Here is a 23,126-nt window from a genome sequence, read left to right on the forward strand (position 1 = left end):
ATGGAGAAGTACGTGTAAGTTAGCATCCACCAGTTTTTCTGCTGTTCACTCTGCATTTTAAAGCCCTTCCATATTGTAGCTCCCCGTCTCTTGTCTGTCGTATTGTGCTAGACATTATTGCTGTGATGTTTTATTTATATTTATAAAAGGCAGCTGGAGAAGGTGATGACTCTATCAATCTTTTGCTGTATATATTTGAATGTTTCAAATTGCTATCGCCACAGAAAAGCTTTCTTTCGACTGTATTTACCCACTTCACTCCAAAATGCAAACGTGTGCCAACACTTTGAGTAATCCAGATTTTACATATTATCCTTCTACACACTGTGATTAACATGTCTGAAAGTCAGATGTATATTATGTTCATTAACTTGACCATAATAAAAAAAAAAAAAATCAAATGGGTAAATAAAAGAGGCTTCTTTTTGCCAAAAAATATATCAATGACATTTATTAACAACAGCCCTTGGTAGAATACTAGACATTGGAAAGAGATCATATACACATTCAAATGAAATGTCACGGTTGATATTTCTGGTATTCTGATCAGAGGTAAGGCAAATCAAGACATCACCCGGGGGAACCACTTTGGCAATTAATATCCACTTTTGACAAAACCTGAGTCTTAAGAATAGCTTCTTTCTATTGGAGATACAGCGACGAAAAAAGAAACTCAGAAGTATCATATACAGTGTTACACTATGTCGTGTCATTCATACCATTGTCTTCCACACACAAAAAAACAAGACAGCAGAGATAAACAAACAGCCTGAAAGTAAAACTAACCTGCTCCTTAATTTGCATTTCTGCAAAACAATACTGGTAAAATGTTTAATTTTTTTTTTTTGGCCATGCAGAAATGAAGCTGACACTTTGATTCACCATTTTACTGGCTCAGAAATTTGACACTGTGTTATTTTCTTTGTGTTTGAATTGAAGATTGATCAAACAATTGATCAGTCGTCTAAGCTCATTTTAACATCAACTACATTCAAAGATGAACACAAATTCTCTGTTCGATACCTTTCAATAAACGTGACAAATAGCACCTAAATATAAAGTCTCCCGTTTTGTGAAGTCTCACTACTGCACAAAGCCTACTGAGACAAATTTAACACTGACACACCATTATGCACAAATACCGCGGAGTGAAGTGTGCGTTACAGCGATAGTTTGTGAACCAGAAAGTTCCTTGACTTAGCAGCTGAAATGACTGTCTGCTTAACCCAGAAATGTAAAAGACATTCAGTGGAACAGATTATGACATCCCCGCAAAGAGCACAGAGCACTGTAGTGGTTTTGTGGTCACTTACGGACAAGTCAATTTGTGCATGTGTGCGTTGCAAAGAATTGCCCAAACTATAATCCCATAAAATCATACACTTCCATTTTTTTTCCTTTAGCTTTACATTCTCCACTTCCTTACCTATACAGTACAATCGACTCAAACTGAGCTTTTTGTTCTCTTCAGTATTATAACCTGATAAAGCCCCTCAGCTTAACTGGTGCTGGTGCTGTCCATAGTTGCGAGCAGATGCAACAGCTTAGCCCTCTGGGACGGAGTGATGTTCTGGCTCATATGGATGATGCAGTCCATGGCTACGTCAGGGTTGGCCTGCACCAGGCTGGAACACAAGAGGAAAGTTATAACACAAATGTAGCTGTTAAACACGTTGACACAACCGATGAAAACTGAGACAGTGAGACTGGTCTGAATTGACGCTTGATGTACTGCATTCAGCTGTTAACTCCTTGTACTTCGTTCTGCAATTTTCTGCTTATGGTTGAAGAAAATATGACTTTCGCTGGCCCCCATTCCCTGATGTAGCAGAAACTCATTTCTGGTTGGCGACCACCCTGATGACTCCATTATTATTAAATGCATCAAATGTGCCAAACCAAGAATGCATCCCAGTGAGGTTTAAACACAGGACTCTACAATGAGGAATTTATGTGAACCTCTTTGATTCATTTGTCCTACAGGCTGCAATATGAACATGTACAGTCAGTGAAATTCCAATTGTATGGGCTATTTTAGCCAAACATGACTGAAGTGGTAAAGTGACTCTGACCGAGGGAGTCACCCACTTACATAAGCAATGAAGCAAACATTTAACACATCAATCATGCTAACAATGATCCACAAAAATTACATAAATTTATGTGATTTTGTGTTACTATATTTGCGCAGTTCGAAAAAAAAAAAAAAGAAGCCCACTGTACTAATGGGTTCCAACAATTTCATGGGGACCAAAATGCTAGAACTCACAAGTTTAAATGGCTTTTTGAGGGTTAAGACTTGGTTTTAGGGTTAAGGTAAGGGGTTAGGGAATGCATGATCCATGCAATCCATGGCAGGTCCCCACAAAGATAGGTGTATAGGGATGTGTGTGCATGTGCGTGTGTATGTGTATCTGCACACCTGCGGATGTGTTTCAGTGTGTTTTCTCGTTTCAAGTACTTGATGTTCTCCCGGATAGCTGATCGAGTGCCGTCCTCCTTGGACAAATGCTTCTCAAGCCACTCAACCACTACCTGGTTATTATCCCAAAGGTAAGCCTGGGAATGCGAACAGACACACCTTTAAATCTCTAATCAGTTAAGTTCTTAACAATGACGTGCTCAAAAATAAAGACATTATTTATTATCCACAGACTAAAACTGTCACCAGATATTGATAAGACAAGCATTTGTTGCTTGTCTTATCAATATCCGGTTTTAGCCTTTTAAGTCAATGAGTATGTCACGACTGCTGGACATGTTCACTGCCACATTCAGGGCTTACAAAAATAAGAACGTCTTCATGGTAGATAAACATACAGAACCAGGCAGAAAATGACATGCTCACGCTTCAGGTGCACTGATTTACAGGCATTTATCCCCAGTGTTTAAACTACATGTTGGGTATAATATGAGAAAGTATTTCTTGGTATTGTCAGATACCTTGACAGTTCCCTCTGTTTCGACGAACCAGCGTCGTAGCATGGACTGCATGTGTCCGTCACTGAGGTCCTTGTTGGCCTGCAGAATTTCACATTTCACCACCTGCTCCAACAGGAGGCGACGCAGACGCCAGTAGAAGAAAGTCCGCACATTCTTCCAGTCCAAAATATCCTGTCAAGAGGGCATCGTAAAATACGTTGAGGCACCATAAATTTGCATGCATTTTTATTTTCTGCATGTTTTGTTACACACATATTCCCTAAAGTAACATCAGCGTGTTTGTGAAGTGTTCACTCACAGTGATGACACCCTTCTCCTGCATCCTCCCTGGGGTGTCATGGAGGTCTACAAACTGCACTGCCACCTGGTGGTAGATGGGCAACAGGAATTCCTCCCTTGCTTTGAGCTTCGCCTCCAGCTCTTTGCACTGTTTCTCAGACAGCTCGGGGGAAGCTGAAGAAAACAGAAAAGCTCTGAGTTGCTCTGAGGTTATGAAGATTCCAGCAATACTGCAAAGACAATAAGAAAATAAGCTGTTGTATGCTATAAAGAGCTTTTACCAAGCTGCTCAGCCACACTAGCATAGACTGAATCTAGTCTTCTCATGGTCTTCAGCAGATCCTTCCTCCTGAATTTGATCTCCACTGTACCCTCAGCCTCCAGCACACCCCCTCTGGACAGAGAAAGAACAACAGGGAGACAAAAATGACAAACTTATAATCACGCACATTAAAAAATATATAAATACATCAGTGCATCCATGTACCTGCTCTCCCTGTCAGCATAGAGCTCCATACACAGTGGGTTGATGGTGGGGTCAATCACCACCCAGGACCCTCCTCTCAGCTCAGCATGTGGTGGGATGTACACCAGCACCGGCTGACGGAAACCATGCAGGGCATCCACAATGTAGGCCCCAAACTTCAATACCTGGTCATACATATCTGGGAGATATAGAAACGGGCAAAAGAGGTTAGTTAAAAGTTATTCTATAATTACAACAAAGTCTTCATTATACAGTATATTATTATACAGTCTCTCTGCAAAGTTTAGCATGCATCCTTTACCCTTCATTCCCCCAGAGAAGCCCCTCCAGTTGGCAAACACCATGAGAGGCAGACGTTCACGGTTGAAGTCACAAATGGCCTGAGCTGTTTTAAAGGCTGAATCCGGAAACCACACCTGGCCAGCCTGCTGCATAACCTGACACGAACACACAACAAAACAAGGACATAGGTGAAAGGCTCTTCTACTTGGACTCTCAGCCTATTGTTTGACATAAACATGAGGAGGGATTTGCTCACTTTAGATTCTGAATCCAGGTTGGCTGGATCTGCGGGGACAGTGAACTCAACTGTGCGTGTTTCGACAGCAATGACACCGAGGGGGATTCCACCTAACCTGTATTCATTTAACAGCATTAAAAATCACTTTAGGTGTAAGATTTAATAATCATTTAGCATAACATATGAATTATTTTGCGAGTGTGCCCACTGAACATAAAGAGATTTACCGTGCTCTTCCCACTACCACTGTCTGAGCCCAAGACTCCATGATCTCCATGAAAGAGCCGTGGTCGAAGAATCCGCTCTGCCAGGTGCCTTTCACCGCTAATGACACCAATGAAAAATGTTCATAACAAGGAAATTTGTTTGGTTTGCCAATGAAATAGAAAAAGTTTCAGAGTTTAGATTGTGCAACTCACTGGGGTGAGGTCTTCCGGCCAGCATCCAGCGAGGGTCATACGGTGCTTTTGTAGGAGTGAATTCTATCTCTCTGTCTACTGGATCTGTAGTTGCTATAACAGGCACAGGGGAGTGTTTGTTCTGTGAGGAGAGAAGCAGAACTCTAGTTAGTGATCCAGTTCAGTTACTGTGTATAGATCTGGATGCGACACTATGTGAACTTCACATGTTCAGCTGAACCTTTGGCATGTAAGAGAGCCACTCCAGGATGGTGAAGACGCCCTCAAAGTCATCTGGCACAGTGGTGTGAGTGACTCCATTATTGTGCATGATCTGGACGCCTCCTAGCTGGTTGTTGGAAGTGTAGACCTCTCTGCCCAAAACCTGTACAAAATCAGGGACTTAAGTGACCAACATCTTTAATAACAAGTATTCTGTATTTCATAACAAGTATTAAAGCTACAATATGAAGCTACAGTTTGTCTTGACCACTTTTTTCTAAGGTGTACCTAGCCTCCCAATCAGTGCATAAGAAGAGAACACATGCTGAATCACAAATTAAAAAAAGTTCAGTTCCTTCAGTTTGCTTTTACGTTTGCATTTAACTGCAACAAATCAAGCCACTGCTGTGTACACAGACAGTGGCTGTGATGTGCAAAACAAAATATCCTAACCATCACTGAAAAGTCAATTTCAGGCAAACAGGTATTTACACACTGAATCAGAAATGAAAGCAGGACTTACCGGATCTGAAGTATCTTGTTTAGATGTTATTTTAATGACAAATTCTTATTTATTGTATAGTCATCAGAAGCAACAAGATGGGTTAAATCAACAAACCTTGTTTAGAGCACCTGCTCCAGTCAAGATAATGTGAGAATTCTCCACCTGGATCACTCTCTGTCCCAAACGGACCAGATAGGCTCCGATTCCAATGGCCCGACACGTCACCTGCAAGAGCATCAAGTGACTCAAATAAAAGTTGAAGCTGAAGAAGTTGACTGTCTCTGGCTGCTGAGGGACGTCAGATCCACATTCTCACCATGCTGATTGTAATGATCTCCTCATAGGCCTGAGAAGATTCTCCGGCGATGGTGCCAGAACCTCGCAGGTTCTCAACACCGAGACCTTCATCCTTCCCGATGATATCAGTGATGATGTACCTGTGATGGATGGGCATATTGACAAGATCAACAAACCTCTATCATCCCAGTTCACTGACAGTGCTACTTCATAAGAATAAACACTGCACCTGGACTCTCCACCTTCCTCCACATGGTGACAGTGAACAGCATTGGTGGAGCTGATACGTGTGTAGTCCTGAGGTGTCAAGTAAAGATACTTGAAACCCTGCAGAGAGATATGGAGATAACTTATATTAAGAAATATCAAACAGCACATATGTATCGCCATTTCCTGCGCTCACTCCCTCCACTACCACAAAGTGCAAATGTGATGAGAAACATATCCCAGCAGTCACCTTGTAAGGGTCAGAGGGATCAATCCATGCCACCTGGAACATGTGTTTGATTTCTTCTGCGAGGCCGATGCGTGCTCCACTGTTGGCTGCAATGTAAATGCGGGGGATGCCGTCAGCCCGAGCCAACTCAGACGCCCTGAGGTACAGCTCGTCCTCCTGAGGGCCGAACGAGCCGATCATGTGAGTGATGTCATTACAGATGACAATGATGTCTCTGCCCTCTGGGTACTCTGGAGTCTTCATCTTCATCCTGAAGGCAACCATTCCCACCTGGTGAAGAATGATTGTAGTTGTTATCAGTATCTTCACACTGAGAAAGAATGAATTCAACAAGCACTTGGTAATATCAATGTTCTAAAAAGCATCCTACATCATTGTCTCCAGGTAGGCGGTTCATCTGCACCAGTCGACCTTGTGGGTCCAGAACCAGCTCGGTGCACATCAGCACATCTTTGGGGCATTTGTCCCCTGGACCCCACAGCTTGAACAATGCCTAAAAGAAGATTTTCAGTAAAGTCAGAGACCTAACGAAGGTCAAATAAAGAAAGAAATCCAATGCAGTGAGTCTGCAGTACCTGTCTGAACATCTCTGGGAAGTCGTAGACATATGTAGTGCCCAGAGTTTGAGCCTGGAAGCGTTTAGCCTGCAGCAGGTCTTTGGTCACATAGGGAGTATTGATCAGCATGCCATGCAGAGGACCCTGCTTGTCTCCATATGACTGGAACATGATCTGCAAAAGCAAAGATGATGGGTGAATAAAGTAATTCATATGTTCTATGACAAGCAGTCATAAAACAAGAATATAGAGCAAATTCCCTGAAACATTACATTAAAACCTTAAAGGAGGCTACCTCAGTCCACCGTCCTCACCTGTCCAGAACTTGGGTCGGTGACTTCCTTATATAGGCTGATGTCCAGATAATAGCCAGACTCATTGGTGAGAAACAGACGGATAGGAATGGCATTTCCCGTTGGCGTCAGGCGGATGTTGATCTTGAGCTCGGCCTGTAGGACCCGCAGCTTCCAAAGACGGCTGCCATAGCGCATCACCATGGAGCGGACAGACTCCTCAATCTGTGAAGGTCACCAAGAAGAGAATGACGATGCTAAAGAGACCACTGAGTGTTCAATCCAGCATATTAACAAATTTCATTGGATGGAGAATACTGTGTATTCTAATAACTGCAATAATTCTAGCATAGCAATATGGTAACACTAATAACGCTATGGTGTGTTGGACACAGACTTTAGATGGATCCATGATGACAGTTGGGACAAAGTTGAGGAAGATGTGGTTGCAGTCTGTGCGGACACTGGTGTTACTGAAGGCCACCTCCAACTCATCCATGGCCTCCAGCAGAAGCCGTTCTCCCTCGTTTTGAAGGTATTCAAAGGAGGCTTCCTGGTTGTGTATACAGAGAGATTTAATTGTAAACAGCAGCTAGAAACAGCAATATCAAATATTCTTTAATCAAGCAACAGTCTATTTTTTTAACAATTAATTAGCTATACCTTTCAGTTTCTCCTCTTACCTTCGTGATAAGATCTGAGTGGCGGATGATAGCTCGGATGAAGAAGCGGTAGTCGGTGACTTCAGCGCCCTCCTGCACACGAGCAGCACCTAGGTAGAGGTGCATTTTGTGGTTGGCACAGGGAACAGCAGTCAGGTCAAAGTTTCTCATGCGGTTGAGCTCCAATTGAAACGCTAAAGCTGGCTCCAGGTTCCGGTAAATACGATCCTCCTGGAACTGAAGAGAAGAACGCATGTTGGGGCGGGGGTTCATCACCTCCTAAGACAGCAGTATTGTCGGCTCATTGATTGTATTCAGGTTACTAAAGACTTACCCCATCTCTAGCTCTGAAAGTGAAGAACTTGGGAAATTCTCTCTGTTGAAAAGAAATTTAAAAATAATAATAATGATAAGTATATAATAATGAGAGTAAGCAAAATAATACAACCATACTTTATAGTAAAAAAGGTACACGGCCACATTCTGTGGTGTCACTTCTAGCTTATAAAACAATTGACTTGCATTTGGAGAATATGGTTCAACAGTTCAGAGAGGAGCTAGGAGCAGACTGTCAACATTATATGGTGGCATAAAGATGCACAAAGGTTTTTTTTTTTTAAAAATTAGGATTTAAATATTCTACCGGTAGGAAACAGTGCAACATATAGAAAAAAGACTTAAACACTTAAAACTTAAACACACGTTTACCTTCTGTGCAATCAAAAATGTGATTCTCCTGATTCCATACTCAAAGAGGATTGCTTTCTGCAAAAAAACAAAAACAAAAATTACACCATTTTTGTTTCAATAATTAAAAAAATAAAAAACAAAAACAGCATTTCACATTCATAAGTAACAGTTGTGTGTTATCTCAGATCTGGAAGCTGACCTTTGACTGGGCGAAGGCAGTGAAGGCTGTGACCAAGGCATCATCATCCTCCGTGTCAGCTGTTTTTATGGACACGTTAATGATGTGGATTGGGTTCTCCCTCGTATTCTGTACGGAATGGAACAGCAGAAAAGCAGAACTGCAGAAACGCAGATGGGAACAGCCTTTTTATTCATAAGCCAGTGACCCTTACACAGCCCTAACCTTGAAGTTCTCCTCCTCATAGAGAATGGAGCAGGACTCTGAGAACGGCACACTCTCCAAAAGTGGTTCCGCAAAGCTGGAGAGAACTTCATCAAAATCCCTGCAAAAGAAATAGAAACACATTGACATGTAAAAACTTATTTTTACTTTGATCTGGGAGAGAAACTAAAATTATCATAAAGTTAAAAGTGACCTCCGGAAGTCATCAAAACACTGGAAAGCCACCATGGCACCCATGCGCTGGCAAGGTGGAGACAAGGCTCCCTCCAGGAAGAGCTCACTGCCCTGCCGCCTTATCTTAAACTGGCCTGATCCATTCATTGGCACAGGAAGCCTGAAAAAGAGCCACACACACAGACAGTGACAGCGAGACAGGACAACTGAATGATCACATAGAAAGCTTTGCTTTAGCAAAAACATTGAACAGCCAAGATTACAAATATTTGTTCAGAGAGCGATTAAAGCAAGTCTGGATGTTCTTTTTTACTTATATTATAATTATATACAATTGAGAGATAAATTTCATGTATTGAATTGAGAGGGATTATGAATTATGGTTATCAAGAACTTTTGTTACTATCTAATTGAGAGGTGCAAAACAAGAATCAAAATCTGATGCTTGAGAATCCAGGCTCCCCATTCAGCAGCAATCCATGAAATCTCAGGTTTGAAGTTTTTAAGAGGAACATATAGACAAATAAAGGATGTACCTCTCAAAAAGCTCAGTATTGCTTTAAAAGTTGAGAGAAGCAACAAAAAAAAAATCTGGAGAAGCTCAGCTAAAAAGTGAATTAGGAAGGACTTGTTAGACGAGTCCTTAAGCAAATGTTTCTGGTTTCACAGGACGGAAGGAAAAAGCAACACAGTGCATCCAGCATGCATTGCCGTGAGACATACTGTACACACATTCAGGAGGTTTGGCTGGCTGGGAGGAGCTTTACTCTACCTGTTCAGAGTAGGGCTGCTCCCTCTGAAATAAGATGATTGACAGGTGAATATTAGCAGTGGATGATCAAACTGTACCTCTACCTCGAGGTATTATGATTAGATTAAAGCACTTTTACGCTTTGCACATTCACATTAATGTCCGGTGGGAAAGAAAAACAGTCTGCATTCAGTGTTAGCCATAAGCAGTTACAGCAGCAGTTTGTTGATGGCTCTATACTAAGAGTGGCTATGATTTATACTGATCCATGTTTAATGATACATCAGGTCACTTTAATAATAAATAATAGCTGAAGACACTTAAATTCTATTTTTGAGGCCTGGATTTTTTTCATGTGAGCCTGAAAGTGAAATAATTCTTTAAAAAGGTGATTTACTTGGTTTAATGAAAAGCCGCTTAATCAGCTGAAGCTCACTCTGTCATCAAAACAAAGGTCTCAGACAAGAGCAGAGTTGAAGCAATATGTGTTCAGTTTTAAATAATGTGTCATTTGTCTGTGGCAGAAGAGTATTTCCAGTGCAGTTTCTTGAAGGCCATGTGTTACCTGTTTGGATGTGATGAAGGCAACATGAACTGAAAGTCTACAGCACACGTTCCATCCTGCAGCTGGTGATGCTGGATGCTATTTAGCTCGTAGGCGATGTAAGCTCTGCGCACATACACCTGAAAGTCAAGACAGAACGTGTAGATATTCCTGATTAAGAAATAAATAAACCGCAATAAAGAAATCTTTCGGCGTGAATACACTAACCATACCTCCAAGGCAGCCATGCACACAACTTGATTGGAGTGATAGAAGAAATTGGGCAAAACATCAAAAATGGAGGTTTCAGAGAGAATGAGTTTCTGTGGGAAATGAAAACAAGTGGTATTCGTTTGACTTTCAGGCTGTAAAAAATGAATGATTACAATGAAATCTCCCCACACATGCTAACCTTCAAGTTTTCTGGGCAAAACTGGTGGCCGTACATGTCAATGGCTGAGAGGAAGATGGACTCCACCTGGTTGTGTCTCAGTTCGTACGATGGTAAATGGGAGGCAATCAAGACCTATGAGACAGTAGCAAATATAATATCAAACAATACAGATGGAATAATCTGACACGAAATAAACACAGAGCATCTTTTGAGAACTCATTCACTTCAGATAAGACTCAAAAATATCACTTAAATCCAACCTAAGGCATCATATCACTGTGCTTAAATTATATATTCAGAATAGATAGCATATGTCTAAGTGAGATGCAGGCTGTCTTACCTGTCTGGCTCTCAAGGCCACTTTTGAGTTCTCCATCTTGCTGAGTTGTGTGAGTTCATTCAGAATAGCCATCAGCTCATCTGCCAGGGTGGGATCCCTCCCGCACAGTTGGTCCTACACAAAATCAAAGAAACTCTTCACATCACTAAAATTTCATGCAGGAAGAATAATTAATGTGTCCACCTCAATGAAAGTCTTACTATGAGCATGGTGACCAGGACGTTCTTCTTGGAGACTTGAGCATGAGAGAAGATGTACTCCAGAACAGGACTCATGTCAGGTTTGTACTGCTCTCTCAGGTTAATAACACACTTGTCATAGTGAGCTGTGTGAAACAAAAAGAGCAAAAGTGTTTCAACTAAAGTACTACTGTAGTTACAATAAACAAAAAAATGTAATTTAGAGTTTTCATTTAAAGCTGAAAGAACATCACCTTGCTGAAACTGCATCTCCACTTGCAGGTAGCGCTTCAGCAGATCGAGAACCACGGACTTCATGTAACCACGGATCCCACTGCGGTACCTGAACAGATCATGTTCAGACAATACCAGTGTCACTCATATATGTTACTACTGCTGCACAATCTGCATCTGACAAAAATGAGAAAACAAAACGAACCTCTGTACCAACTGTACAATACTCTGAGTGTTCATAAAGAAAACCTCTCGGTCAGCCTTCCTCTGCAGGGTTGCAGCATGGCTGTCTAGAATATTTGCGATCTGGAATGAAATAAGGGAAACATCACGTTAATATACTAACAAGTGTTTGTATATTAAGAACTTGTAATGTGACACAGACACAATTTCAACCTGCAGTTTGCTGTTGCATGGTTCTTACCCTTTGACTGGGGAACTGGCAAAGTACAGAGGTGATGTTGCTCGCATACTGAGCCATGACTTTACGGATATCTTTCTCAACGCCAGGTGGGATCCGACCCGCCACGCTGGTCATGATCTCCTGGAGTTCCAACAGTGGCAGGGAAGGGTCTCTTAGAGTCTTCATCAGGGTGGCCACCCACTGTTTCAGCTGCAGAGATGAACAAACCCAAACATGCTCATGAAGTCAATAAAACTTACTGACATCTGTAATTCAGTAATTCTGCAGGGGCATAAGGACGGTTATGTACTTTGCTGCTAAAGTAGGGTTCTTCAAGGCAGTACCCATCCATGACTTTGAACAGGTTTTCAAGCACACTGTGGAACACCTGGTGAAGCTTTTCCCCAACCATGGGCAGGGGTTGCTGTGGTGGCAGTGTGGCTGTATTGAGTTCCACCTATGACAGAGGGCGAAATGGGAAAGAACAGTGTCCATTATTATCTTGTGTTAACAAAAAAAACCCCAGAACACTTTCAATATAATATCGGATTGCGATCTTAACATCTGAGTATTGTTAGAAAGTAGTATAAATAACAAGGCATGATTAAAAGATCCATTTATGTGGTGTAAACAGTGATTTGGAATAACCTACGCGATGTATACTGCTGGGGTCATCCAGGTCCATATGTGCCATCACACATCCAGGCTCCAGTACTGCTCCAGGTCTCTTTACAAAGTGGATACAGCCTGATTGCTGCACAGTCAGAGTCATCACCATCTTCATCACCTGAATCCACAGCACAAACAGTCAGTCAATGAAAATACCAAAACACATGGCGTGTCTTGTGAAATCACAGACATTGCACATTTTACCAAAATTTGTCAGAGTCACCTCAATCTCTGCGTAGGTCTCTCCTGCAAAAGTATGACATCCATCCTCAACCATGTACTGCAGCAGTTTGCCAGCAGAGGGCGACCTTAGCACTGTGGGATCCTTCTCCTTCTCAAATACACAGGTCTTGTTGCCAACAGTGATACGGTAGCTATAGGGTTAAAATAATATTAGAACTGAGTACACAAACAGACCAATAGTAAATTAAGCTAAAGTGATTCATCCAGATTGTACACAGTCACAGTCTTGCCTGTCTACTTCCTCTTTCATGTAGGTGGTATGGCTGCTGCCATCGTAGGACAGCAGGAGACCTCCATCACTAAGCCTGTGGACATCTATTTCAATGTTGGAGCCGTTCATCATGATGACATAAGTTGTTGGGGACTGGCGAGCCACCTACAGACGGCATCAGTGATAATGTGTTGATTAAAAAAGGTGAGAGGTTGAGTCAAACACAGTCTGTGTGAATGGTATACAGCAGATACCTTGAGGCAGAACTTAACTCCCTCATATATTAGGTCCACGTTGACAGAGTTGAGGAGACTGGCTGCGGGCAGTACCTGGCCTCTAGGGATACGGAACATAATGTTTTTAAAGGTCGATTATATGAGTGAGAATTGTAGCGAGACGTTAATAAGAAGGGTCTGTGTCTACTGACCTTTCCAGGGAATGTAGGTAATCAGACATGCTCTTCCTGAAGCTAGCGTCAGCAACATGCAAAGCCCCACAGACGATACCCAGCATGGTATCTGGTCTCTCTGCCTGCAGAAAGAGCATGTGGTTTAAATGACCCAATAAAACAAAGAAACTGCGCAAAGGTCTTGCATCAGGTCTTCAGTCTCTTACCTGCACTTTCTCTGCAATGAGATGATCCAGCCAGCCGGTGTCGATGTCATTGTTTCTGAAGCTTTCTGTCTCCAGTAACTTGATGAGGTATTCAACCGTCGTCCTGAAGTCGCCTCTGATAGACAGCTCTTTCATAGCCACCACCATGTTCCTGAAGCAGATTGAAAATATGACACCTGACATGTATCCGAGATTTAGATTTTTAACATGTTTTAACTCTAAAATTTAGCCTACATTTCCTCTCCTTGAAAAAGGAAAAATAACATATCTTGAATAACACTGACATATTTAAGACAAGTGCATTAGTTACAAAAGTGTATTGCAATGTTATCTTCTAAGATTTTATTGTATTATTGGTAGGTGATTGCTTTTTCCTCTACGATATTACATCATGGGCAGTTACAACACGAGGGAAAATCTGCATTACTGCCTGTTGCCTCAGAGTTGACACCCAAAAGCTGTAATTGCTAAATATCAGATATAAAAAAAAAAAACAGGCTTACGAAATGGCTTCTTCACGGTTCTCGCCCCAGGAGAAACAGTGTCCGAACTGTGAGTCTGCAAACTCGTGCAGGCCACCAGTCGCGCCCACACTGAAATAACCCCACACGTTTTTACTGCTGCGGAAGTTCAGCTCCTGCACGGTGCCAGAACTCGGCTTGAACCCCTGTGAACAAAAGGACGACAAGTGATTGACAGCATGTAAAAACACTCAAAACCGTGTGTTTTGAGTGTTAATGAAACTGAGTTCTACCTCATCAGGGTTTTCACTGGTGATGCGAACAGCTATGACGTGCCCTCTTGGACTTGGCGTGCACTCTGGAGTCTCAAAGTTAATGATGGTGTCGCCCCATGGAGTTTCTCCATAAAGCAAGCGAATGTCTTTAATCCTATGAAGGGGGATTCCCATCGCAATCTATCAGAGATGAAACAGTGAGTTATAATGGCAGGATTTCTTCTGTAGCTTTATTTTTTTGGTGCATGAGGAAAAAAATTTGTTCCTGCGGTATAATTATTCTTCTGAGTGTCCACTGACAGAGGTTTACCTGGAGCTGGGCAGCAGGCAGGTTTACGTCTCCAATCATCTCTGTACAGGGATGTTCAACCTGCAGGCGAGGATTCAGCTCCAGGAAATGGAAACTTCCATCTTCAGAGAAGAGATACTCCACAGTACCTGCACTCACATAGCCCACCATCTTGGCCAGTCGCACAGCATACTGGTCCAGAGAGGAAGAGGAGACAAAATGCATAAGTCTCAACCAGAGAAGCAGGGTTAATACGAGTGGGAATACAAATAAACACAGTGGCATAAACTAACCCGTTCCATTTGCTCAAATGTAGAGGGAGCAGCTATGGTGGCAGGAGCCTCCTCTATGATCTTCTGGTGCCTCCTCTGGATGGAGCAGTCTCGTCCAAACAGAGAGATGGCGTTTCCATACTCATCAGCCAGTATCTGAACCTCAAGGTGTCTTGCATGCTGAGCAAGCTGCATGATGAAGATGGGTGAGCCAGGTACCTCTGTCTGAACCTGTACTCAAAAAAAATAAAAAAAGTTTGAATAAAGAATTACATCAAATTTAAGTGTATAAAGTTAAAGCTAAATTACAAAGAAATTAGACATTAGGCATTAAAATTTAATAATACAAACCTGTCTAAAGGAACTCGGAAAATCCTCAGAACTTTCTACTTTACGGATACCCTTTCCACCACCACCCTCAGAGGCCTTGATAACAACTGGATAACCAATTTTCTCAGCTCCCTGCAAAGAAACAACACATACAATATAACTTAGCAATACATACTTGTTCGAAGGGAATAATTTTAGGAAAAAAAGAAGCCAATGTGTAGATATTATTATAATGACTTTGCTTAAATGCTTACTGCCAGGCCATCATCTACATCACGAACACAGCCCTTTGCGTAAACAACAGGAGGAACACTGATCACGTTGCCCCGTCCTTGGTCCTCCTCTGCCCAGTCCACTCTCAGACCTGGAGCACAAAGACGCACCAGGTAAGAACAAAACAAAACTGCCAAATGCTGAGCATATACCACATCAAGGTGTTCATACCCTGGACAGACTGAACAATATGTCTGACTCCACATTATGTGAACTGAGATCGTGTGAGGAGATAATGCATCACCTGATCCGCTCCATGGTAGCGTGGGAATGTCAGCACTCTGGGCCACAATGGATGAAGCCACCTTATCCCCTAGAGCCCACATAGCCTTACTGGACGGCCCTGGCAGAAACATGGATCATCATTAAACAAAGAGATGTGACACAGGTACTAAAGTGCCAAATTAAAAATAACGCAAATATTCTGTGTTTTCAATTTTTTTTCATATATACCTAAGAATGATATCCCTGCTTTGTTCAGGAGTTCAGGCAGTTTGGGATTTTCTGAGGCATGGCCCCAACCAGCCCACACAGCCTGTAAAGTGTAATACACAAAACAAACACACAGAACAATCAGTTATCACGGTTTCATATTAACAGGTAGAAAAAGGTCACAGAGGAAAGGTTTAACTCAGAGGCCAGAGAACACAGTTGTGTAGATAAACGTAAACATATACCTGCACTGGGATTCTTTTTGCAATATCCACTATCAGCTCTACGTTGGCATAGTTGTTATTGTTGGGCCCACCGGGTACAGGCACATAATGGTCTGCCATTTTTATGTATTCTACAGGGGAAAGAGATTAACACATAACAGTTGAGAATCACTTATTTTATGGCAGCTAGGACACACTTCCTGGTGCTTCCCTCTCACCCTCACCCAGATTAACTGCTTGGTGATACATGTTGGGTAATGAAAAAATGATAATGAAAAATGATAAGTATCAAGTTCTCAATGACCTGCATTAGCTTTCAAGTCTTCAGGAGTTACCATGACCACAAAGCGGATGGTCCTCTCATTGCGAAACATTTCGTAGGACCAGCGACGGATAGAACGCATACATTTGACTGCAGCGATGCCATTGTTAGCTATCAGCACCTGTAACAGCAATAGAAACCTCTCAGGTGGCCGTAAAAAAAAAAAGACAGAAACTGGAAAATGCTGCATTGTCATTAATCAATGAAACATAGAGATTCAAAAATACAGGAAGGACTTTCATTCTTACTTTTTCGATGACACGGGTACCACCAAATCGGGTGACAAACTCAGCAGGCGAGGCCACAGTGAAGTCCCTCTGTAGATCCATTTTTCTGTGTTCACGTCCTTTTTTCACCAAGTGAGGACCAGACATGCTAGGCCTGTAGTGGGAGACTCATGGTTAGTTGTCTTGCTCCATAACACAGCAAAACACCGCTGCCTGGATGTATTCTGTTCGGTATATCAGTTACAACATATATTAAATAATCAAAAATAATCAAAACCACATCCTCCATAACATCAGACCCAGGCAGGCTTAACAGAAACAGTGCTCCTCAACAACCATGGTGGAGAAAAGCTACATAACAGTGTCAGTCAGGGGCCTGTTAACAAACTACTTGACAACAACACTGAAAATCAAAACCTCAAGTCAAAGTTCAGTCTGTCTCAGCAACAAGCAAAGACAGACTGTGGACTAACCCATTTATTTCTGACGTTATCTCCAAAATTACACTCTGCACAGAAAAGTGTAATTTCAGCAAACTATTAGCTAAAATTAGGCCTACACTATCACAGTGTGTCCTTTTTTTTTTTATCAGTCGTTCACTGCAGCAGGGCCAATAAAAGTAAATGTGTCAACAGCATGATGAATTCATACAGACTGTACCTTAGCCCAGGTGTACAAGGCAGCTGCCAACAGTTACAGTAGTAGTAATAATTAATAAAAACATATATTCACTAACATTTCAAATGCACCAGCCAGACTAGTTTTAGTGATACCTGCCGATTTCAGTGAGCATAGTGAAAGGAAACGGAGGTTTAATTTTGCATCCACTCTCTTTAATACTAATAATCTTTAAATGTCTGATTAATTGTGATTAACATTGTGAAGTCCAAACTCACTAATCAGCTTTAATTTGAATTATTTTGAATCATGTGGGATTTAGTGGAACTGACCTACAGTCCTCATATTATTATTTATTATTATTATTATTACTATTATTATTATTATTATTACTACTACTACTACTACTACTACTTCTACTTCTACAGAGTAGTCAGAGAGAATACTTATTGATTATCACTGAGCTAATTGGTGTCTTTAAGTCTTTTCATATTCTAACAATAATGCAGGGTCATTGTGCAGTGAGATGAGAACATTGGTGTTAAAGTCAATGTGATCATCTAATCATAAAAAACAGCTCAAGCTTTGGTGAGTTTGGTTTCAGAATCACAAGCTCAATTTTTATGCTATAAAACTGGATCATCTAACTTGGTTTACTGTTTGACTGCAGATTCTTGCAAGATTAAAAGAGTGGCTATGTCATTCAATGCAAAAGTAGTTTAAATGAACTTACTGACGTGGTTATTTTATTGTCTGAAATCCTTTATCACTCCAAATACTGCCAGTATTACAAAACTGCTGATTACATTAATACGACGAAGGCAAAGCATTTTTCTTGGCTTTGCAAATACAAAACTTGAATAAATAGAGTAATGCCATTAGATAATTTTACATACCATTATTATGTGTTGGTTCATGTCTTGCTCACTCCAAAGTCTCACTGCAACTGCACCACAGGCTACTTATACCTACACTGAGATTCTGCCTGATGTTAAGATATTGCTGAGAAACAGCTGCGTCGCATTGGTGAGATAAATTGTGGAGCTGGAGAGCAATTCTGTCTGGGCTGATATGAACTTTAAACTGAACTCCTGTATTGTGCCGTTCGCTGAGGAAATAAAGATTGCACTCTGTTACTGAGCTCGGTGTCATGCACTTTTGATCCACTTTCTGATCTCTTTCCAGCACGATGCACGATAGGACAGGGTTAAATTTAACTAGACAGAACAAACAGTGAGTATCTGTTCATAAACATGACTTAGAGACAAAGAAGACTATAATGTGCTCAAGCATGTTAGCATATTGCTATACTGCTTCGTGATGACACCACAGTTATTTTTATACGTTTTACACTTCCCTCCTCTAGAGAGCACAAATTGTTAGAGTGATTTTTTTTATTTCCTCAAACTTACATCTGCCAAGACACGCTCTGTACAGTTACATAACAACAGTATCGCCACACGAGCACTCCTTCCTGTTCACAAACATGTCCACAGAGGTTTCTGCGACATTTGTTGAAGTTTAGTACAGAGTAACTGTGCATTATTTTGCATTATTTCTGCTGCCCTCACATAAAGCACAAGATAAGTGTCCAAAGAACAAACACTGCAGCTGAAGTATCAAATTACAAATAACAGTATCAAGCCTCTAAATGGGACTTACCTTAAGAGATATGGGAACAAGTTGGGGCTCTGACAGTCGTTTCCCTCCATGATAAGCCTACTTTATTGTTTTTTTTCGCTACTTAGTATTTAACAATTTCAAGATATAAAACCAAAACAAAGAGACTTCTACATGGTGCTTCCTCTCAGGCGCTCCCTCCCCTCTCCCCTCCCACATGTGCAGCAAAATATCTGCAGATCCCCTGTGACAGATCACAGGCTGCTCATTACAAATATACACACAGCGGACGCCGGCAACAGCACAAAAAGGATTCATTTATAAACGAAAGCAACAAGTATCCAGACAAGACCTGTAGCCAAAGTTTTGGCCATAACAGGACTGAGAGCTTCATGCACCCAAATACAAACAGATTTATTTTCAGTAAACTTTCTTTTTTTTTTAAAGTGCATATGCCTGTGAACTGCAGGAAGATATCAGAGAAAAATCTCTTACCTTTCTCCTTTTCATGATAATTCCCACAAGTCCTGCTAGTGCTCATAACTTTATGCATGAGTCAATCCAACCAAGCACGTCAAGTTGAACACGTAGCTGTGTTGCACTAAACAAATCCTCTGACCCTTCATCATATCATATACCATCGCTTGGTATAAAAAAGTAACTCTTAACTATGCAAGCTGTGACAAAAAAAAGAGTCAAAAATTTACATTTGTGAAGGATTTCCAAGTGTTTTTGTTTGCTGTGTGGTGACCTAGAGTCACTTCACAGGTTTCAAAGTCACTGGCTGAGGCTCTTGTTCCAATAATAGAGTCGAGGTGTTTGGCATGTAACAATAACAGAAGTCAGCTTGATGCAGTCAGGTGGTAATACACAGCTTGTGGTGAGAGGGCAAAGAAGTGAAGCACGTCATCTGAGTGACCACAAGTTTCACTCACACATTTTTTGAGCCCCCTTTGCCAAACCTTAAAAACAACCCAGTTCATATTAACAGAGACTAATAAATGGCATGAGTGAGCTGCTTCCATGCTTGTATCACATGCCAGAGTTAAAACTTCCAGACAATTTGCTTAAATCAAAACAAGTCTTACTTTATGCCTGAGGAGCTGGACTGCGGGACTACAGAGGACGCCTGCTGAGGGGAAGACTTCAGGGTGGAAGTCTGAGGCTGAGATGCGCCACTCGGAGGTTTGGTGACCAGAGGCTCCTCGTCTGAGGAGTTATCCTCCGATGCACCGAGAATGAACTTGAGGCGTTCCCTCGCCTCGGGCCCTGAGCTGAGCATTGGCACTTTGGTTTTGTAAGATTTCTGGGTGGTCGGTGGCAACGACGGCGGCTCTGAATTTACCGCAGAGGAGGATTGCGGTGGCTCAGAGTCCACTGTTATGATGTCAGGATGTGCAGAGGCACTGTCGGCCAGAGGACTGTTATTCTCATTGTTTGTAGAGGTAGTGGGATCTGTTGACAGGGAATGTTCGCCTGGATGAGGGGTGTGTGTAGCAGGCATGTCCTCCTCGGCTGATGATGGACCACAGCCAGGCGGAGATTCCTTTCCTTCCACGGGCATTGCTGCTGTCTTGGTATTAATCCTCCACAGTAGCAACAATATCCATAGGATAAATCCCAAAACTGCAAACAGGAGCATTCACAGACATCCTCCTGTGACTGCAACAAGAACAAAGTGCACATTATAATTTATACAAGAAATGAAAATAACATCTACACATCATATGTGAGAAAACTTAAAGGGGAAATCCACTGATTTTTGCACAACATACACAACTTTACATATGTAAAGTTCCACTTCATATGTGATAAAAGTTGTATAACACCTTCTGTGGCTGCAGAGCGAGCTGTGCAAAGTTTGATAAACTGCCTCAAGTGACGTCACAAGTGATGTCACTTGAGGCAGTGTTGTTTGGGGCTTTAAGGCTACAAGTTTGAAAATGAAAAAAAAAAGTCTGGGAGTATACCAGACCTCCACAACCTGATCCTCATCTTTGCTTGAGGTTAGTGACTTGAAATAACACACCTGAACGTGAAATGTATAGTTGGTTAACTTGAGTTGCATTGTGGGTAATATAGGTGACAGGGTTTAATCAAAAAAAAAAAAAAAAAACTGTGAGCAGAGCTCTATATGTTGAACAAAATTAACTTATGGCAGATATATTGGTAATGGTGTGTTAATCAAATAATTGTCTGATTTGTTAATATGTTTGAGCCTATTTGGTGTCACCATTACACACTTTGTGCACCACTGAGAACTGACCAGTTAATGTTTCAGCTGTACAATGTTAATTCAGTACATCTCTCAGTCACGGTTATCAAATCATATTTAAGTTAATGTGATTTTTATGTGTCCAAAAAAATGAGTATCATCCAATCTGTATTATTAGCAGTTTTTTTCAGCTCTCAAATATTTGCACTGGCCTCAAAAATCCAGTATCAGTGAGACTATAATTGGGTTTTATAAGTGGGTTTCTGTGCTTTGTCCTTGGCATTAAGTGACTTAAGTTGGTTGAGAAAACATTATGCCATGTAGCACTGCTCTCTGTGTACTATTCTAGTCCAAGGACATTTCTGTTAAGGTGGTCGGTAGGTCAGAAGCCCTCTAAGGACACTAGCCCTCTAGGTAATTTGAGATAAGATCTATGTGTTATGTTCAATTTCAAAGGAGACAGAAAAAAAGTTAGAAACTTAGTTTTATACCAGCTCCACTTAAAGAGAACAACATCTACACTCATAAAGTACAAAAGTGTTTCCAATTAAATGAATCAATTAAAATCATATCATATGTAATCATTAAAACTTGCATGGTCATATGTTCACCTTATTTGATTATATGTCTCATAATATCAATAAATCAAGACATGTAAGCAGTTTGCGATGGCAGCAGGACCTGGCACACTACGTTTCCCAGCCCGTGCCCAGTAAACAGCCCGTCTGTAGCAGCTGACATGAGAGCCAAGTGTGGCTGCTTCATATGGGGTAAAGGTCAACACCGAGGGAATGGAGGGTGAGGAGAAGGAGGAGGAGGAGGAGGAGGAGGCACAAACATCCACACAAACAGAATTAATGAGAATCTGTAGGTACCCAAATGAAGAAGTAAAAATAAAATGGCATATCAATATGCAGTCCATGTGAAACAAATACAGACTCCTCATGCAAAGTCTGCATATCATAGGAAAAATATATATTAATATGTAATCCATGTGAAAGAGGGAGACAATGAGGCATTTGTCCTCTGCAGCCATTTTTGAATTTGAGGTTTGACAAAAATAAAGGCCGAGCCACCACTTTCCACATGAAGCACATTTTTTTTATCTGTCATATACCATTTTCTGTGCCATATTATTTAAAAAAAGAAAAGAAAAACAATGCAAATGTTTTTTTTTAATGGTCATGTTTCCGGTATTTAAAACTGCAAATTTAAAGGTTAGTTTTTCCACTAATTAATTTAAAGGATAAATTACTTTTAAATGTGATGACTTCAGGTCCATGCTGGTCTCAACCGACTGTCAAACGTACACAATATGTCAACAGACTAAACGTGGTTTATCAGCTGCAAACATTAGTGAAAACACAAATCCATATGCTGTCCCTTTCTCACAAAAATTATCAACAGGGAAAAAAAAGACTTAAAGCAAGATGTAACAGCAACTCAATTCTAAGAGAAAAACTGGAGTTCAATATATTTCTTTCACTAAAAAAGAAAATTAATCTGCATTTAAAGATGAAACGCTAAGTTCATTAGTATCAGCGAGATACACTCAAGTTCACTGGTCACATTGAACTTGTACAAGTGGTATTAAGCAATAAAACCATGTAATTTACACTCACCACAACAGATAAAGGACAGCACTGATCCGGCGTTGTCGTCGCTGCTGCAACACACACTCGGCTAGCGACCTAGCTCTCAGCCACAACACTGATTATTTTCCATAACTTCACACTAATATAAGTTATTTTGAATTAAAAAACATTCCTCGCTTTGTGCTTAATTCGACCGATAACTCAAACCCCGCCCAATGTGAACCGCTTTATCGGCTGTTAGTGGTTTTAATGATTTTCATGCCAGCGGTAGCAAATGTCAAAAGGACCTACCACCACTCCAGTCTCCCTGAGCTCTCAAAGCCCACCAACACCTCCACCGCCTCCTCCTCCTCCTCCTCCCAGAGATAGTAAACATGCGCTGGGGGAGGGGGGAGGTTCAAGCTCCTCCCAGGAAAAAGGAAACCCCCCAAAGATCGTGTATATATACACCATGTTTCACTCTGTGGTTAAAAACGTGGCTAGAAAGCAGAAACCAGTCAAAC

At 41.3% G+C, this 23,126-nt stretch overlaps 1 protein-coding gene across 3 annotated transcripts; it reads right to left on the minus strand.

The window, feature by feature from the left end:
• Positions 1 to 762: 762 nt before the first annotated feature.
• On the minus strand, positions 763 to 22,897 carry acacb (acetyl-CoA carboxylase beta). Of its 3 annotated transcripts, none has more exons than XM_041041367.1 (54): positions 22,651 to 22,896; positions 19,902 to 20,475; positions 16,597 to 16,729; positions 16,331 to 16,469; positions 16,048 to 16,157; positions 15,824 to 15,905; positions 15,615 to 15,713; positions 15,352 to 15,461; positions 15,119 to 15,229; positions 14,789 to 14,998; positions 14,517 to 14,687; positions 14,225 to 14,386; positions 13,974 to 14,137; positions 13,471 to 13,621; positions 13,283 to 13,386; positions 13,110 to 13,191; positions 12,875 to 13,020; positions 12,625 to 12,775; positions 12,385 to 12,519; positions 12,043 to 12,189; positions 11,754 to 11,942; positions 11,535 to 11,635; positions 11,350 to 11,438; positions 11,117 to 11,241; positions 10,917 to 11,030; positions 10,595 to 10,708; positions 10,416 to 10,505; positions 10,204 to 10,322; positions 9,660 to 9,683; positions 8,907 to 9,047; positions 8,714 to 8,813; positions 8,510 to 8,617; positions 8,329 to 8,385; positions 7,955 to 7,996; positions 7,642 to 7,857; positions 7,356 to 7,511; positions 6,980 to 7,183; positions 6,684 to 6,839; positions 6,479 to 6,601; positions 6,109 to 6,378; positions 5,881 to 5,978; positions 5,671 to 5,791; positions 5,469 to 5,579; positions 4,869 to 5,012; positions 4,649 to 4,769; positions 4,457 to 4,553; positions 4,248 to 4,344; positions 4,011 to 4,146; positions 3,710 to 3,887; positions 3,504 to 3,616; positions 3,242 to 3,396; positions 2,944 to 3,114; positions 2,423 to 2,559; positions 763 to 1,625 (listed from the first exon to the last, which is right to left on the minus strand). In XM_041041367.1, exons 2-54 carry the CDS (start codon positions 20,453 to 20,455, stop codon positions 1,499 to 1,501), a joined length of 7,305 nt encoding a protein of 2,434 aa, XP_040897301.1. In that variant the 5' UTR covers positions 20,456 to 20,475; positions 22,651 to 22,896; the 3' UTR covers positions 763 to 1,498. The 3 variants fall into 3 exon arrangements, with proteins under 3 accessions (XP_040897301.1, XP_040897299.1, XP_040897302.1); XM_041041365.1 differs by lacking the exon at positions 763 to 1,625 and adding an exon at positions 1,653 to 1,825 and having other exon boundaries at positions 2,336 to 2,559; positions 22,651 to 22,897; XM_041041368.1 differs by lacking the exons at positions 763 to 1,625; positions 19,902 to 20,475; positions 22,651 to 22,896 and adding exons at positions 1,654 to 1,825; positions 18,856 to 19,006 and having other exon boundaries at positions 2,336 to 2,559.
• Between the last annotated feature and the right edge of the window lie 229 nt (positions 22,898 to 23,126).

Source organism: Toxotes jaculatrix, chromosome 7 (assembly GCF_017976425.1).
Source record: "Toxotes jaculatrix isolate fToxJac2 chromosome 7, fToxJac2.pri, whole genome shotgun sequence".
Lineage (NCBI taxonomy): Eukaryota > Metazoa > Chordata > Actinopteri > Toxotidae > Toxotes > Toxotes jaculatrix.

Excerpts from the sequence above, each read along its gene's own strand:
- acacb (XM_041041365.1), bottom strand. The coding sequence starts at position 20,455 with ATGCTCCTGTTTGCAGTTTTGGGATTTATCCTATGGATATTGTTGCTA. Across the intron at positions 15,714-15,823 it reads AGCAGGGATATCATTCTTAG|GGCCGTCCAGTAAGGCTATG; the intron begins GTATATATGAAA and ends TGTTTCTGCCAG. Across the intron at positions 1,826-2,335 it reads CCATGGATTGCATGGATCAT|CATCAGGGAATGGGGGCCAG; the intron begins GCATTCCCTAAC and ends GAGTTTCTGCTA.